Here is a 14,177-nt window from a genome sequence, read left to right on the forward strand (position 1 = left end):
TGATAATAAAGTGTTGGACAACCTCCCTGCTGAGCTGCAGCTCAGCCCGGCAGCTACTGGTGGATTCCTTGTTCTTTTGCAGCACAGAGTTCCCTGTTGTTAAGTAAACTGGTCTGTTGCTTGGAAACCCAGGAATTACTGTAGGAAATGCTTGGAGACAACAATCAAAGTGTCAAATAGGAACTTTTCCCACTGGTGGAGGGGGCTGAGCAGAGGATACACCTGCACAGGCTGTGGGAAGGGAGCAAGCAAATGCCCCAGGCAGCCAAGAGTTCTCTTCCCTTGTCTTCCCTGGGTGTTTGGCCTATTGAATTCATTGATCCATTGCTGCAGGCAGAAATTCTTCCTTCTCTTCGATGCCCACTGTGGGTTTGGACACCCGAAGGGGCTTTGAGGCAGTGCTAAGGTGTCACCTTGGGGACTGCTGAGTCCCTGTGTTGTCACCAGAGCTCGCTGGCTGTGGGGCTGCTGTTCAGTTCTCTCGTGTTCAGAGGGACAGACAGGTTTCTGTTCCGTTTTTCTGGAAAAACTTGAGATCTGTTACAGGTCCTTGCTAGAACTTGCTCAGAGAGGTGCACCCTGGAGGTGTCCAAGGCGAGGCTGGAAGGGGCTCAGGTTGGACCTGGTCTAGTGAAGGGAATGAGATGATGTTTAGGGTCCCAATCCAAACCAGTCTGTGACTCTGTGGTGATGAGGAGGAGACTGGGACATGCCAACACCAGGAGCTGTGGACACTCTGATGTGCCCAGGACCATGGGAATGAGGTAGGGAATGACTGGTGCTGCACCCAAGAGATTGTATTTGAAATAACTGAGGGTGAGATTTGCCCAAGGTTACAGAGCAGGACAGTGGCAGAACTCATGGTGGGAAAATGCTGAGTGGATTTTTATATTTATAGCTGGCAGTTTAGGGCTGCAGGGACATCCATGTTTGTGGAGTTTGGTGGCCAGGCAAAATGCAGCTACCCTTGCAAAAGCCAGTCTCTGGAGAGGGAGGCTGTGAGGTGCATGTGATGGCTGCAGGACACAGCAAGAAAAGAAAATCTGTTGGATTTTTTGGGTTTAGATTCATTACATTCTAATTTGTTTGGGAGGAGGTTGTGTTTTTTCAAGCTCTGGATTTAAGCTCTGTTTATAAAATGTTTCCATTGTTCAATGTCATTGGGCTGTTAGGTTGTTTATTACTACTACTACTACTATTATTACTATTATTATTATTATTATTACTATTATTGTTGTTATTATTATTATTATTTCCAAACTGCTGTGTCACCTCATTCATCAGCCTTCAGGCACACAAGCTTCCCTCCTTCTCCCCGCCACCCCTGCAAGAGCATTTGTACAGAACAAAGGCTTGCTTTGAAAAACGCCAGGATATTTTGCCACCTTTGTGAAAACCTGTCACAACAATACCTAATTTTGCATGAGGCAGAATTTCAAATCAAGCCTCAAGGAAAGGGAGCTGCTCCTTCTCTAAGTTACAACTGTCAGTGGCGTTGCAGGAACCCACCCAGCCAGGAGAAGGGGTTCTTAATACCTTAATAATTCCTTAATAATTCCTTAATTCCTCTGTTTTTCCCCCTGCCCAGGTCTGACCTGCTGAGGAAGACCCACGGCAAACGCTGCCTTGCTGAGATCCTGCGCTCTGAATATTCCAGTGGGATGGACACTGCTGGAGCCAAGGTCAAGAAGAAGAAGAAGAGAAAGCAGAGAAAAGCTGGCAACCAGCAGATTCCAACATAAGCCAGGCCCTTCCAGTCATTGGCTGTAAAAGCTGCTTGAGTGCCTCAGCCGGGGGTCAGGGTGACCTGCCAAATCAACTGAGGAGTGTTTCCATTTATCAGGCAAATGTGGGAGGGATCCTGGGCATCTTGGCCTCCTCCCCTTCATTCCATAGGTCCAAGTGGAATGGAATCTAGGCGTGTCCTGTTCTACTGCTGCAATTGAATGTGGCCTCCTGAAGATGCTCCGTGTTCCTAAGGTGGTTTTTTAGGAAGAAAAATAAAAAAAGGTTAAATATGATTTAAAGAGAAATGTGATGTGTGTGCAACATAAAAGTGAGACAAGTTTGGGCAGGCAGAAGGTGCTTTTCTGTTTAAGGAACACTCCACAATCCCTTCATTTGCTGTTTCCAGCCAGGGGAGGAGTCCCAGGAGCACCGTGAAGAGAGGAATGTGCCCTGTCCCCTGTCACTGTAAAGGGAGCACTGCTGCTCCTGTCTCAGGTAATGAAGCCACAGTGCTGCCACCTCCTCTCCTGTCCTCTGTGTGCTGGGCAAGGTCTGTCCCTGGTCACTGTTAGTCAGAATTGCCACCTGCAATGATGCCAGTGGCAGGATTGTGGAGAACTCTTCAGTGTGATGACACAGGGTCCCTTTGAGGCAGAGCTCCTGAGCTCAGGAACAAACGTTGTCACTGTGGGAAGGAGCCAGAGTGGAATCCAGCAGCCTCCAAACTTCTCCTTGCCTGCAGCTCCTTGTCACTGCTGATTATGTAACACAGAGGGAGGATGAGGTGTCTCACCTCTCTGAACATGAAAGTCTTTGCAGGATTTTGCAAACCCTTGCCAGTAGTGACCCAGCTTTTTGGGGTTCTCTGCCTTGCCTGGGCCTGTTTTGAGATGATTTCACTTCTTGCTTTTTCCCATTTGCCATCCCTCTTGTTGCAATCAGGGAATTGGGACAAGGGATGCAGGATGGCCCCCAGTGTGCTGAGACTGGCACTTCTTCACCACAGTGTGTGAAATGAAAGCCAAACTTCTCTCTGAGTGGGGAAGTTCCCCCAAAGCCTGCAGGAGAGTTCCCAGCTCCTACAGGTGAGCACCCACCTGTCCCTCTCCATGTTCCTCCCTCTGCTTCTTCCAGCCCCTCCTGGAACACAAGCACCAAGCAAGGCACGGGTGAGAACAGCACAAACACAACTTTCTGCTGCCTTCACGTGTCTTCCCCGAGGAAAGGGATGAGGAAGAGCAGCCCACCCATGACCTGAGCCAGACATGTTTAATGCAGAAGCAGAAAGTGCTCAAATAGTGGCAATTTCAGACGTCAGAAGGAAGAAAAGTACTGAAAAAGGAGTATAAACAGATGAAAATGATGCCTTGTAAATGCAGAATTGAGGGCACCTACTTTGGGCTGTAGTGACTCATACAAAGGATTGTAGGAGAGCAGCAATCAGCCCCAAAGTATTTAATTTCTCAAGTGAAGGTTACTTTTGAAACCAGATTTTTTATTTCCTCCCAGGCAATTATCAAACTCAGATTTCACTGCAATACTTTTTTGAACACTTCTGAAAGATGATAAATAGGCTCCACTATCAAATTAACCATGATTTTGCAGAGAGAATGAAGTTACAAACATTTATTAGATTTAAATAAAATAACAATAAAGCCCACCTGATTTTGTTATGAGAACTATTTGGAAGAGCAATCAGATTTAAGGCAAATGTCAACTTAAACAGAAAAGAAACCCCTGAGGATGAAAATGACTCAGAATGATGCAGAGAGCACAAGTTTGGGAATGATCTTGTGCATGAAGGGAAAATCATGACCTTCTCCTGGCTGACTGTCACGTAGGAATTAATAGGAACTATTGGCAAATTCATAATAGTAGGGAAAAAGGCCAACAGCACACAGGTGAGAGACATCAGGAGATCTCATTGCTGCCTTTATTAACTGGGCATGAAACAGTACAAATGATTATGATGAATAAAATGAATTTTTAAAAAAGATGAGTGCCTTTTCCTTTCAGCTTCACCATCTTTAGCAGATAGAGCTGGATTGCTTGTGTGGTTAGGGAGAGAGAGAGGAGGAGATTGTTAAATAAGAAAGTGTTCAAAGAAATCCACATGCACCTGAAGTTAAGCCGAGTTTTCTCCTAGTCAACTCGAAGGCTGATGAGCAAAATGTGTTTGAGTTGTGGCTGGGTGGGCAGGAGTCAAATTCTGCCCTTATTTACATTTGGGCAGCTCCAGATTGGCTCTGAGCTGGCTTCACCCTTGTGCACCACTCGATTCAGGAAGACCTTGGTAGTTTTGGGGTTGATTTTACTCAAATCATCCTTTCATTCAGGCAGGGCAGGGTGTGGTGCTTGGAGCTGCTGTAGGGTTCCATCATTCCCACCACCTGCAAATCTCCACCACCTGCAGCAGGACCAGGGTGTTGTGTTTGCAGAAGCTCCTAAATCCTCTGAGCCCTCAAATGCCAGAGGAGCGGCTGGGGGTGACAGTGGATTCCTGTGGCATGGAGCAGGTGGATGCTGCCCTGAACTGCTCCTGAGTTTGTCCCCTCTTGCTCTGAGGTACGTGGGATGTGTGCCTGGCTGGGTGGGAGCTGCCTGCAGAGCTGGCAGGGGAGGGGAGCTGGGTTTGGCAGTGTCAGTGGAATTGCAGCTTTGCTTTTGGCTTTTGTCACGTGTGCTTGTCTGGATTGTGGTGCAGGGCAAGGGCCTCACTTGCCCTGCAGCCTGAAGTCCCTGAGTTTGGTCTGGAAATGGTGGCACTGTGTCACTTTTCTACAAAGCTGCTTGTGAGTCAGACCAGGGCTTAGCTGGGTTTGCCTTCCCTGCTCTCAGACCCTGAGATTGCAGGAGATGCTCTTGTGTTTCCTCAGCTCTTTTCTGGCTCCATGTCCTTTACCTGTAGTAGGAGCTCACATCCTCATCTTCTCTGCAACTGGAGCATCTTGAGTTCACACTGCAAGATTTTGGATTAGGAAAAAGCAAGGAGGTCACCTTGGGGCAAGGGTCAGACACAGGACACAGCACTGGTCCCTGGCTGCTGAGAGAACCATAACTAAGCAGGGTAGAAAGCAACAGAACCTCCCTGTTTACAGCACCTTGTTTTCCCCATAAGCCTGGGGAGAGGACAGGAAAAGCAACAGTTTTGGGCTTTCCATTCTGACAGTTTTGTTTGGTGCTCGGATGAAGCCATGGAATACCTTGGCTAGAAGCAATTCTGCTGATTGCAATGACTTTGTGTGTGCTGGCATGCCCAGCAGAGCAGCTCTTGCTGTGGCTGTTCCAAGGGTGCTGGTCCTGGTTAAAGCTGTGCCAGGAGGGGAGGAAGGTGGCCCTCGAGCTGGGTAAAAGCCTGGAAGGGACTTAGGAGCCAGGACTGTGTTTGGTCCTGGCAAACCCACTGCACTCTCTGGATCCAGAGCCTGGAGCTGGCAGAACCAAACCAGTCTGTTGGACTTTGTACCCTGGAGAAATCCACGGAGCAGAACTGGTGCAATACTCCAGGGGTTTCCCTGCCGGGACTGGCGCTTCTGAACTGTTCCATTTTTTTGCTTCATATAATTTCAACCCAGCACAGCCTGTCCTACCCCTGGGGCCTTGCCAGGATTGTGCCTGCCTGGCATCATCCTCTGGAAACACTTCCAGCCTGCTCAGGGGCTGCTGTAGGTGCAGGGTCTGAGCTGGTGGGTTCTGCTGTGGGACACCAACTCCCATCTCAGTCCCTGCCCACAGCTGGAGGTGAGGTTGGTCCTTCAGCAGGCTTTGAGGCTGCTCAGATCCTCCCACGCACGATGCTGTGGCAAGTGCCGTGCTCTCTGCTTAGAGCCTGTGGTGTCTTCTCTAAACTGTTTTACCTTGAGGCTTGACTCTGCTGTGAGATCTCCCTGGAAGCAACAGCTCCAGCCCTCACATCCCCTCTTCTCTCTTTCCCAGCACAGCCATTCCCCCTTGCCAGGGCAGAGGTTTCCTCAGGACTCTGTCCTGCTCTCTCCTGCCATCCTTGTAGCACAAACTGCACCCAAGCACTGTGTTATGGTGCTGGCTCAGACCCGCTGGTACAGGGGAGTTTCTGGCTCCTTCCAGATGTGAAATGACAAATTTAAATATTGCAATTACAAACGTGTAGCAAAACCTTGTACTTCATTAATGTAAGAGAAGGAATATGCTATGGCTACAAGGACAATTAAATATTAGAGAATGTCTTTGATTCACATTCCTGCTGTGTAAATGGGAGGAAGGTTGCTGTATGCTCCTTGCCTTTGGGCTCACAAAATGAAAAGCACACCCACTGCAAGTTGTCCTTTGATAGATTTTTAATATGATTTTAAAGAGTTTTGTTTGGCCTCATTCTTATTCAATGAGATTAATTTAAAGCACTTATCCCCTGGGTTTAAGTCAATCCATGTAGGATTTGGGACTGGGGTTGTTGCCCAGGGAGGGGGTTGTTTGCAGGCCTCTCTGAAAGACTCCTTTCCCACTTCATTAACCCCGAGCTGGGAGCTACCCCCCCCTTCCTCCTCCTCCTCCTCGCCCAGCCGAGGCCCGGGGATTTACCAAACTCCCCCATTCACATGCAAAGAACCAGCCCCATCCACAAAGGCCGGGGGCTCTCGCCCCCAGGCGTGGCTGTGCATTTGGCCGAGCCGACAATCGCCCTCCCCGCGGGGCTCGGGGCAAAGCTCCGGGGACGGAGCCGGCCCGGGGGCACCGGGCTGGGACCCGGCCCGGGGAGCCGGGGAGGGGGATTTGGGTGCCGGGGGGGCTCCGCAGACAGCCGGGCCCGCCGGGGGGAGCGGCCGGGGCCGGCGGGACCCGCAGCCCATCTGTCGGCTCCCCGAGCCCGAGAGCCGCTGCCCGGCTGTCCCGGGCACCAGCTGCCGGGCCCGCTGGCCGCGGCCAGATGAGCGACACTTTTAAAGGGTGGAAACAATCCATTTTCCAAAGAGATCATTTAAAGCACTTAGGCAATTATACACTTAAGATTAGAGTTATTAATTCACCGGAGTCGCGGCTATCACCGCGCACGGTCCCCCCCGCTCTCACCCCGCGGCCGGTCCCGCATGCCGGCACTGCAGCCGGGCCCCGGGGGGACACCGAGCCCGGGAGGGGACACCGAGCCCCGGGGAATGGGGGGCTCCGTGCGATGGGAGGTGAGAAAACTCCTCTTCGCTTTTCCCTTTCCCTCGGCGGTGGTCGTTCCGCCAGAGCAAACAAGCGGGAGGGGAAGAAGAAGGGGCCGGCGGAGGCGAGACCCGTTTGTTTGTAAAGAAGTTTTATTTCCACATTTAAAAAAGGGGGGAGCGGGAGCGGCCGCGGTGCCCCGAGCCCCCCCCCCGCGCCCCCCGCCCGGCCGGGCCGGCCCCGGGATACAGACTGACAAGAATCACTTACACAAATACGCCCTCAGGGTTCACAAATAAATAATTCATATACATTTTGCACCGTATTTACATTCCACCGCTTTTTTTTTTAGGGTTTTGTTTTTTGGGATTTTTTTAGAGTTTTAGGGGGGGGTTGTTTTTTGTTTTTTTTTTTTTAGTTTAAGTCACGGACCTCCCAAAGTCTCGCTGGGGCCATCGGCCCGGGCCACCCCACGGTCCTTCACGGCGGCGGGACCCGGTCAGGGAGCCGGGGAAAGCGGGGAGGGGTCTCCCCGGAGCCGCCCGTGGCAGGTGTGGCTCGGCTCCCCTGCCTGTTCCTGGGGAGGGGGCGGAGAGGCGAAGCCCCCCTGGAGCATCCGACCCCCGCCCGTGCTCCCGGCGCCGTCCCATGCCGAGGTGGGGGACACGCAGCGGCCCCTCTGTCCGTCGGGGGCACAAAGTGGTAAAAAGTGGCGAGTGCCCCGCGGGGTAAGGGGCAGCTCTGTCGGCTCCGTCCTGTCAAGCCTGTCCTTGATTCTTGCATTCTTTATATATTATTTTAAAAAAGGAGGGGGTGGTCTCATTTATAATTTTATATATATATATATATATATATATATATTTGGGGATGAGCGGTAGTCTGTCTCTTGCTCGCGGCCCCAGAGATGTGGGGTGGTCCCCTCCAGCCCCCCCGGGCCGGTGGGTGCCGGCGGGGCTGCCCGGGCGGCCGGGGCTCACCGGGGCTGCGCAGCCCGGGGCAGGACGCCGGGCAGCGGGGGCAGGGGCGGCGGGGGCTCGCTGCCGCCCTGCAGTCCGTGGATGAGGATGCGGGGCACCAAGGGTCTCTGTAGGGCGGGGGGCGGCGCGCTGGGTCCGCGGTACAGGTAGAGGGCGGCGCCGGGGTCCAGGTTGGAGACCAAACTCTGCGGGTAGAAGTAGGGCGAGGGGAACATCCTCTGGAGGGCTGAATAGTTGCCAGCCTCAGCCAGCAGCTCCAGGCCCACCGCTGTCTGCCTTTTCCACTTGGTCCTGGGGGGGGCAAGTCGAGAGAAGGCGTCAAGGAGGGGAGGGGTGTTCCCAAAGCCGCTCCCGGGCTCTTTTTACCCTTTGCATACCCCCTTTCCCCCGGCTCTGCTCTCATCGCGCATCCCCGTTCCCAGGGCCGGCCTCCCCTGTACGGCAGGGATGTGATGGGATTTAATGGGATGGGTGCAGACCCCATTAAAGGGGAGGGAGCTCATCTCCCTGGCGTTCCCGCCGCGGCAGCCCGGCGTAAGCGCCCACGGAGCTTTCCCGGGGGCACCGGAGCCACAGCCCGGCCGGGATCCAACAGCGGGATGTGAATCCCGGCGACAAAAATCGCGACAAACATTTCAGTCCCTTTCTGGGGCAGTAAATCCCAGATTGCCACACGAGCCGAGGATGACACGGGGGGGTCATCCTTGAGCTGAGCGCGGATGCTGCGACCACCGCGATGCTCCGGCCCGAGGCCGCAGTGGCCCCGCTGGCCCGGGGCTCCGGGAGCCTCTCCCCGGGCCGGGGCTGCCAGGACCGGGCAGGGCCGCTCAGGAGGCTGCGGGAGTCCCATGGGGGGACAGGCGTGGGGCAGGGTCCCAGGGAATTCGTTTGCGACATATATATGTATTAGACACATCTCTGTGTCTAAATATACACGTATATATACAGATATATACATATATTTATATGCGTATATATCGGTATAGGCATGTGGGTAAATATATATCTATATATAGATATATATACACATGTGTGTGTCAAATCTCGTGGAGAAGCTCCAGCCCCAAGATCTCGCCGCCAGCGGGCCGGGCTGGAGAAGGGGCTGGGAGCACAGTTTCGGCTCCGGCGTGTCCTTGCAGGAAGAATTTGGGGAGAGAAGGGGTGATCACAGCGTCCCCCGTCGCCCCTAAACTCCCCCGACTTGGGGGGATCTTTACAGTCGGAGAAGTGGGACTGGAAATGATGAGGGTAAAAACCCGGAGCGAGCGAGGGGACAGGGCGGGGGCTGCAGCCGGGGGTCCCTCATTTGGTGGCCGTGGCAATGGTCGGGGCTGGCGATGTCGCGACAAACCCACTGAAGCCACCACGCGTCGCCAGCCCTTTTACAGATTTGTCGCTGAAGCGCTAAAACCTATTTCCACCAGTAAATTATTCATCATAATAATAATTGTGTAATTACTGTAAAGGGTGTTAATTATTGATGCCCAAAGCAGTAATTGGTATCTATTATTAATGGGCCGATGTGTTATGCTGTTGTGTTTAGCTGCAAGCCCGGTCCTGCCTCCCCGCCTTGCCGGGGCTGGGGGCACGGATTGTCCCCCCCGCCCCACACCCGCCCTGCCTCGGCGTCGCTTTTCTCCCCTTGACTTTGGGGTAAAAAGCCCCGGGAGAGGCGGGGAGGGGACGGACATCACCCCTGTGCTGGCTCCAGGAGGGATGGGGTGGTTGTGGGGCACAAAAGCCCTGCCTGGTTTGGGGGTGCGCGGCCGGGGAGGGGAGCAGGGCGGGATCCCGGCGCTGTGGGCAGGAGGGAACGGTGCATTTTTTACCTTCTGTTCTGGTACCACGTTTTCACCTGCGTGTCGGTGAGGTTGAGGGAGGCGGCCAGTTCCATCCTGTCCTGCACGCTCAGGTATTTTTGCCTCTCGAAGCTGCGCTCCAGCTGGGCCAGCTGATGGTCGGTGAAGGCGGTGCGGGCTTTGCGCGGCTTTTTCAGCCGCACCGGGGGACTGTCCCGGGAGCTGGAGATCTCTCGGTCTCCTTCTTCTTTCACTGAGCCGAGAGGGAGGAAGAGAGGCCAGGTCAGAGCAGGAAAGGAATTACCTGAAGAAGAGGGGGTGAACCCAGTGCGGGGGCTCGGTCCGAGAGGGGCTCACGGCACATTTGCTCTGCACCCCCGTAAATTTTAACCCCGGCTGCCCGAGGGGGCTCCCCGAGCCGGGCCCGGCTTTTCCCTGTCCCGAGGGCCTGGGATCGGGGCAGGAACGTTGGACTGTGCCGAGAGAACCCTCGGCCCGGCCCCGGAGCCCTCCTGCCCAGATCTCCCCTGATCTCCCTCATTTCTCCCGGGGCAGGACCTTCCTCTGGGCTTATTCCCCCAAACTCAAAACCTTTCACGATGTTTGGATAGTTTTTGTTTCTTTTTCTATCTATCTTTCTCTCTCTCTTTTTTTTTCTTTTTTTTTTTAAACCAAACCAACCAAAAAATGAAAATTACGAGCCCACATTATTTGGAGGGGAATGTTCCGTGCTGGTTCTGCCTCTCCCCTCGGCGGAGAAGCCTCCGTCCTCCCGGGGATGCTGCAACAAACCTCCCTTGTTCAGGGCGCACAACGAAACACTGGGGAAGGCACTTCTCAAACCCCTGCCCGGGCTGATATTTATCTTTTAAAAAGGCCGAATGAGAGGGGTTGGTGGCGGTTCGTTAGCGCGGTCGGTACATACGCGCCGGCGGAGCGAAGTGGGAATTTATGCCGCAAAATGTTGGAGTGTGATGGAAAAATTACGGAGCAGAAACAAAAATAAAAGGGGGAAAATAAATTCCTGCTTGTGCTCGCCTTCTCCATCCTCCTGTAGGAGATTATAGAGTAAATAGGGTCGATTTCTACAAATAGGCGGCGTTTGGATTTTATTTTTTGTTTTTTGTTTTTTTTTTAAACAGAGGTTTATGTTAAATTTGCTGGTGGCGGGGGTGAGTAGGGACAAGGCTGGAGCCGAACGCGAGCTGATTTCTCTCTGTAGGAAGACAATAATCCGGTTAATTGAGCCACCGGGGAGTGAAACCCTTCAACCAGAAATGCCGGCTCTGGCCGAGCAGGCAGAACGAGCCGGGGACGATCCTTGGGCGGGGAGATCCGGACCCGGTTCCCGGGAAAGCGGCAGCCCCGACCCGCCGGAACCGGGCAGGGGGATCGGCCCCGCTCTCTCCCGGGAACGGCACGAAAGTTTCTATGGACTTTTTCGCGGAGTAAAGCGGGTCTGGATTCTCGCATCCCGAGGAGGAAAATCCCCCCCGGCCCCTGGGCTGATCCTCGGCTCCTAAAAAGTTCCTGCTCGCCAAAGGGCCGCAGAAACGGCGGCGGCGGCTTCCCTGCTCGGTCCGGATCAGCCGCTGGCTATTCCTAGCTTAAGAAAAAAATTATATATATACATATAAAAATATGTATTACGTGTTTTCCCGGCACTTTGGCCGCTGGGGGTTAGGCCCAGCTTCGCAGCCCCTTTGCGGAGTAAATCCGGGGCGTTTTACCCCAGGAAAGGCTATTTCCAAAGCGGCACAAAAAGGCTCGCTCTGGGAGCGGGGATGTTCACCCGCTCCTCCACCGTTGCGGGGATTTTACCTCATTTAAACTGTGCTTTCCTCCCCATTTAAACTGGTTTTGGGATTTTTTTCCCCTCCGCTTAGATAGTCTTTTTCTCCATTTAAGCAGTGGGGAGGGAGTTGCCCCCGATTTCAGCGGTTTTTCCCTCTCAGTTTAAAGGTTTTTTTCCCCCTTTTTAACAGCATTTACAGCGTGCCCCCGGCTGTCCCAGCGCACGGACAGCAGAGCAGCCGAGGGGCTCCGGGAAACGACCCCCACCCAAAGCCGAGCCCCCGGCCCGGGCTCGGCCGGCTCAGGGGGATGAGCTGAACCCGCTTCTCTTCTCTCCCCTCGCTTCCTTCTCGTCTCAGCGATTTGGTGCAAGGGGAAAAGAGCTGAAGGAATTCGGGCCGGGTGTAGGAGGCGAGAACAAACGCCAAGGTGGAATCGTGGCTGTTCTCAGCCGGCCCTGCAAAGCGGTGGGGCCGATGCTTCCTCCCGGGGCACTTCCAGCCCCGGCACCGACCCCAGGCTCCATCCTTCGTTTGGTGTCAAAATCGCCCCGTGATGTCCAGAGCCCGCCGCCGCCTTTGGAGCCTCAATTAGGTGAATATTTTTTCCTCCATGAACCAGATTTCAGCTCAGCGGCTCCAGGAGGGCCCAGGGTGCATTTGTAGCCGGGACGGGGCTCAGCCTGTCCCCCATTTTTCGTGCCAATCCCCCCAAATTCAGCGGCCCCGCAAGGTGCCATCGCCTCCCTTTTCTCCGCCCAGCTGGATGGATCCCTCTCCTTTCCCTCACAAACAGCCGGCGAACAGTTTTCCCGGGGAAAACTTTTTGCAGACGTGATGAAGGTGGGATGGGAGAAGTCACCCGGGATAAACTGCTCCGAGGGGCGAGGTCTGACCCCAAATCCCCCCGTGCTGTTCCTGCGCCTCTCCCTGCCCCGACTGCCGCGGGGGGAGGCCGGGCAGGGGCTGCGGGGGCCCGGGAGGCCGAAGCCCCCGGCCCGGGCCGAGCAGCCACCGCATCCAGCCCCACGCCCCGCCGGGGCTGTGGATGAGGCCCGGGGCTCCCTGTCTGCACTGCTCAGTTTTGAACGATTTCCAAAATAATAATACAAATAACAAAAGTCGAATCAAACCCCGCCGACCGGTTTGTTCGTTTCTCACCGGAGCAGGGAAATACCTGGCAAATCCGTGATTATTTTATTTTATTACGGTTTTGTTTTGGTTTGTTTGTTTGGGGTTGGTTTGTTTGTTTGGTTTGTTTTTTTTTTCCCGCAGGCAGAAATCCGTCTCCGGTTCTCCTTTCCTCGCGGGTAGAACGGCACAGGCGGATCTCTGCGGCGGAAGGCGGCCCCGGAGCATCCCCCGGGCGCGTTTAATGAAGCGCCGATTGCCCCAACCCCTTCCACCGGGCCGAGCCCCACCGAGCCCCGAACCCCCAAGTTTCCCCAAGCTGGTGTCGACCCCTCGGTCATTTCGGGGGTGACCGATACCGTGACCTCCCCCTGAGCCGGAGCCGGGTCCGCAGCGAGATCCCAGAGCTCCGGGGACTCCCGGGCCGGCGCAGGCTGCGGGTCCGGGCTGCCCTGACAGCCCAGCGGGGCGAGCCGCTCTTACCTTTGTACTCCGAGTCCGAGGAGGAGCTGCTGGTGTTTTTTTCCATTTTCTCCCTAAAATCCTCGCCGGGCTTGGTGGGGATCCTGCCCGCCGGCTCCTGCCCGCCGTGAGGTCCATTGGTGCTGGAGTAAGGCGCGCAGGCGGCCAGGGGCTTGCAGTCGGCCAGGATGTCTCTGATGAGGAAGGAGGAGGTGACGGTCCGGGACTGCGAGGGAGCCGAGACCTGCCCCGGCTGGAGATGCGCATCCAGGCCCGGCCGCGGCACCGCCGCCTCCAGGCACTCGCGGCCCGGCGAGCGGGGCGAGGGGCACCCGCTGCTGCCCTCCGAGCGGGGGCTCAGCTCCAGCGGGGACCGGCCGTCCCCCACCAGCGGGTCCCCCTTGGGCACGGCCGGGCTGCCGGCTCGGTGGGAGAGGATGGAGTCGATCCCAAACCCGGTGGAGCCCTCCATGGCCCCCGCGAGGTGCCGGCGCTCACACGGGCATTGGCGGGGAGGGCGCGGCGGAAGCGGGTTGGTAACGATAATTAACAATAACAGGAGGGAAAAAAACAAAAAGACGAAAGAAAAAAAAATAAAAACAAGGTAAAAAGAAAAAAAAAAATAAAAGAGCAAAGTTCAGTCTGGGATCCGGGCAATAATTGCTGCAAGGCTCTCCGAGGCGCCGCGCGTTAGATCCAGGGCTGCTCCGTCTTCAGCATCGCGCCCAGCTGCACTCACAGACAGACAGGAGAGGGGGGGAGAGGGAGGCAGAGTCAAACTTTGGCCGCGAAAGGGGTGGGGTGAGGGGGGACGGACCCCAACCTCACCCGGGGTCCCGGCCACCCCACCCGTGCCCGGAGCCGCGGCGGCGCTGGGCTGGGGGGCAGCCCGGGGGCTCCCAGCCGGAGGTGGGGAGGCAGCGATCGATAGTGAAGGCTTCGCAGCGCCTTAACCACTTAATGATCCAGAAATCAATGGGGAAGGGCGAGGGGAGGGCGGAGGGGGTGGCCAGTCGCCGGGCCGCCGCGGCGCCCCCCTTCCCCACCTGCACCTCGGACAGCACCGGGGGTGGGGGGAAAAACCGGAGTCACTCCGGAGCCCGCAGCACCACGGACAGCACCGGAGCCGCTCCGGAGCCGGCGGAGCCTTCAGCACCTCGGGC

General features: G+C 55.4%; 2 protein-coding genes across 3 annotated transcripts in view; one reads left to right on the forward strand and one right to left on the reverse strand.

Moving 5' to 3' along the window:
• DDX31 (DEAD-box helicase 31) overlaps positions 1-2,021 on the forward strand; it is a 43,325-nt gene extending 41,304 nt beyond the window's left edge. For both annotated transcript variants that reach the window (XM_014873243.2, XM_088177487.1), the window contains exon 20: positions 1,589-2,021. In XM_014873243.2, coding sequence (XP_014728729.2) covers positions 1,589-1,742 — 154 coding nt within the window. In that variant the 3' untranslated portion in view covers positions 1,743-2,021. The remainder of the gene's footprint in view (positions 1-1,588) is intronic.
• Positions 2,022-7,825: 5,804 nt separating this feature from the next.
• On the reverse strand, positions 7,826-13,486 carry BARHL1 (BarH like homeobox 1). Its single transcript, XM_014873125.2, has 3 exons — positions 13,036-13,486; positions 9,659-9,881; positions 7,826-8,120 (listed from the first exon to the last, which is right to left on the reverse strand). The coding sequence occupies exons 1-3, from the start codon at positions 13,484-13,486 to the stop codon at positions 7,826-7,828; spliced, it is 969 nt and encodes a 322-aa protein (XP_014728611.1).
• Positions 13,487-14,177: the final 691 nt, after the last annotated feature.

Source organism: Sturnus vulgaris, chromosome 22 (assembly GCF_052056855.1).
Source record: "Sturnus vulgaris isolate bStuVul1 chromosome 22, bStuVul1.hap1, whole genome shotgun sequence".
In the NCBI taxonomy this organism is placed as follows: domain Eukaryota; kingdom Metazoa; phylum Chordata; class Aves; order Passeriformes; family Sturnidae; genus Sturnus; species Sturnus vulgaris.

Coding starts and splice junctions, on each gene's coding strand:
- BARHL1 (XM_014873125.2), bottom strand. CDS start 13,486: ATGGAGGGCTCCACCGGGTTTGGGATCGACTCCATCCTCTCCCACCGA. Junction 9,882..13,035: donor CTCGGACTCGGAGTACAAAG/GTAAGAGCGGCT, acceptor CTCTCGGCTCAG/TGAAAGAAGAAGGAGACCGA. Junction 8,121..9,658: donor ACGTGGTACCAGAACAGAAG/GTAAAAAATGCA, acceptor TGCCCCCCCCAG/GACCAAGTGGAAAAGGCAGA.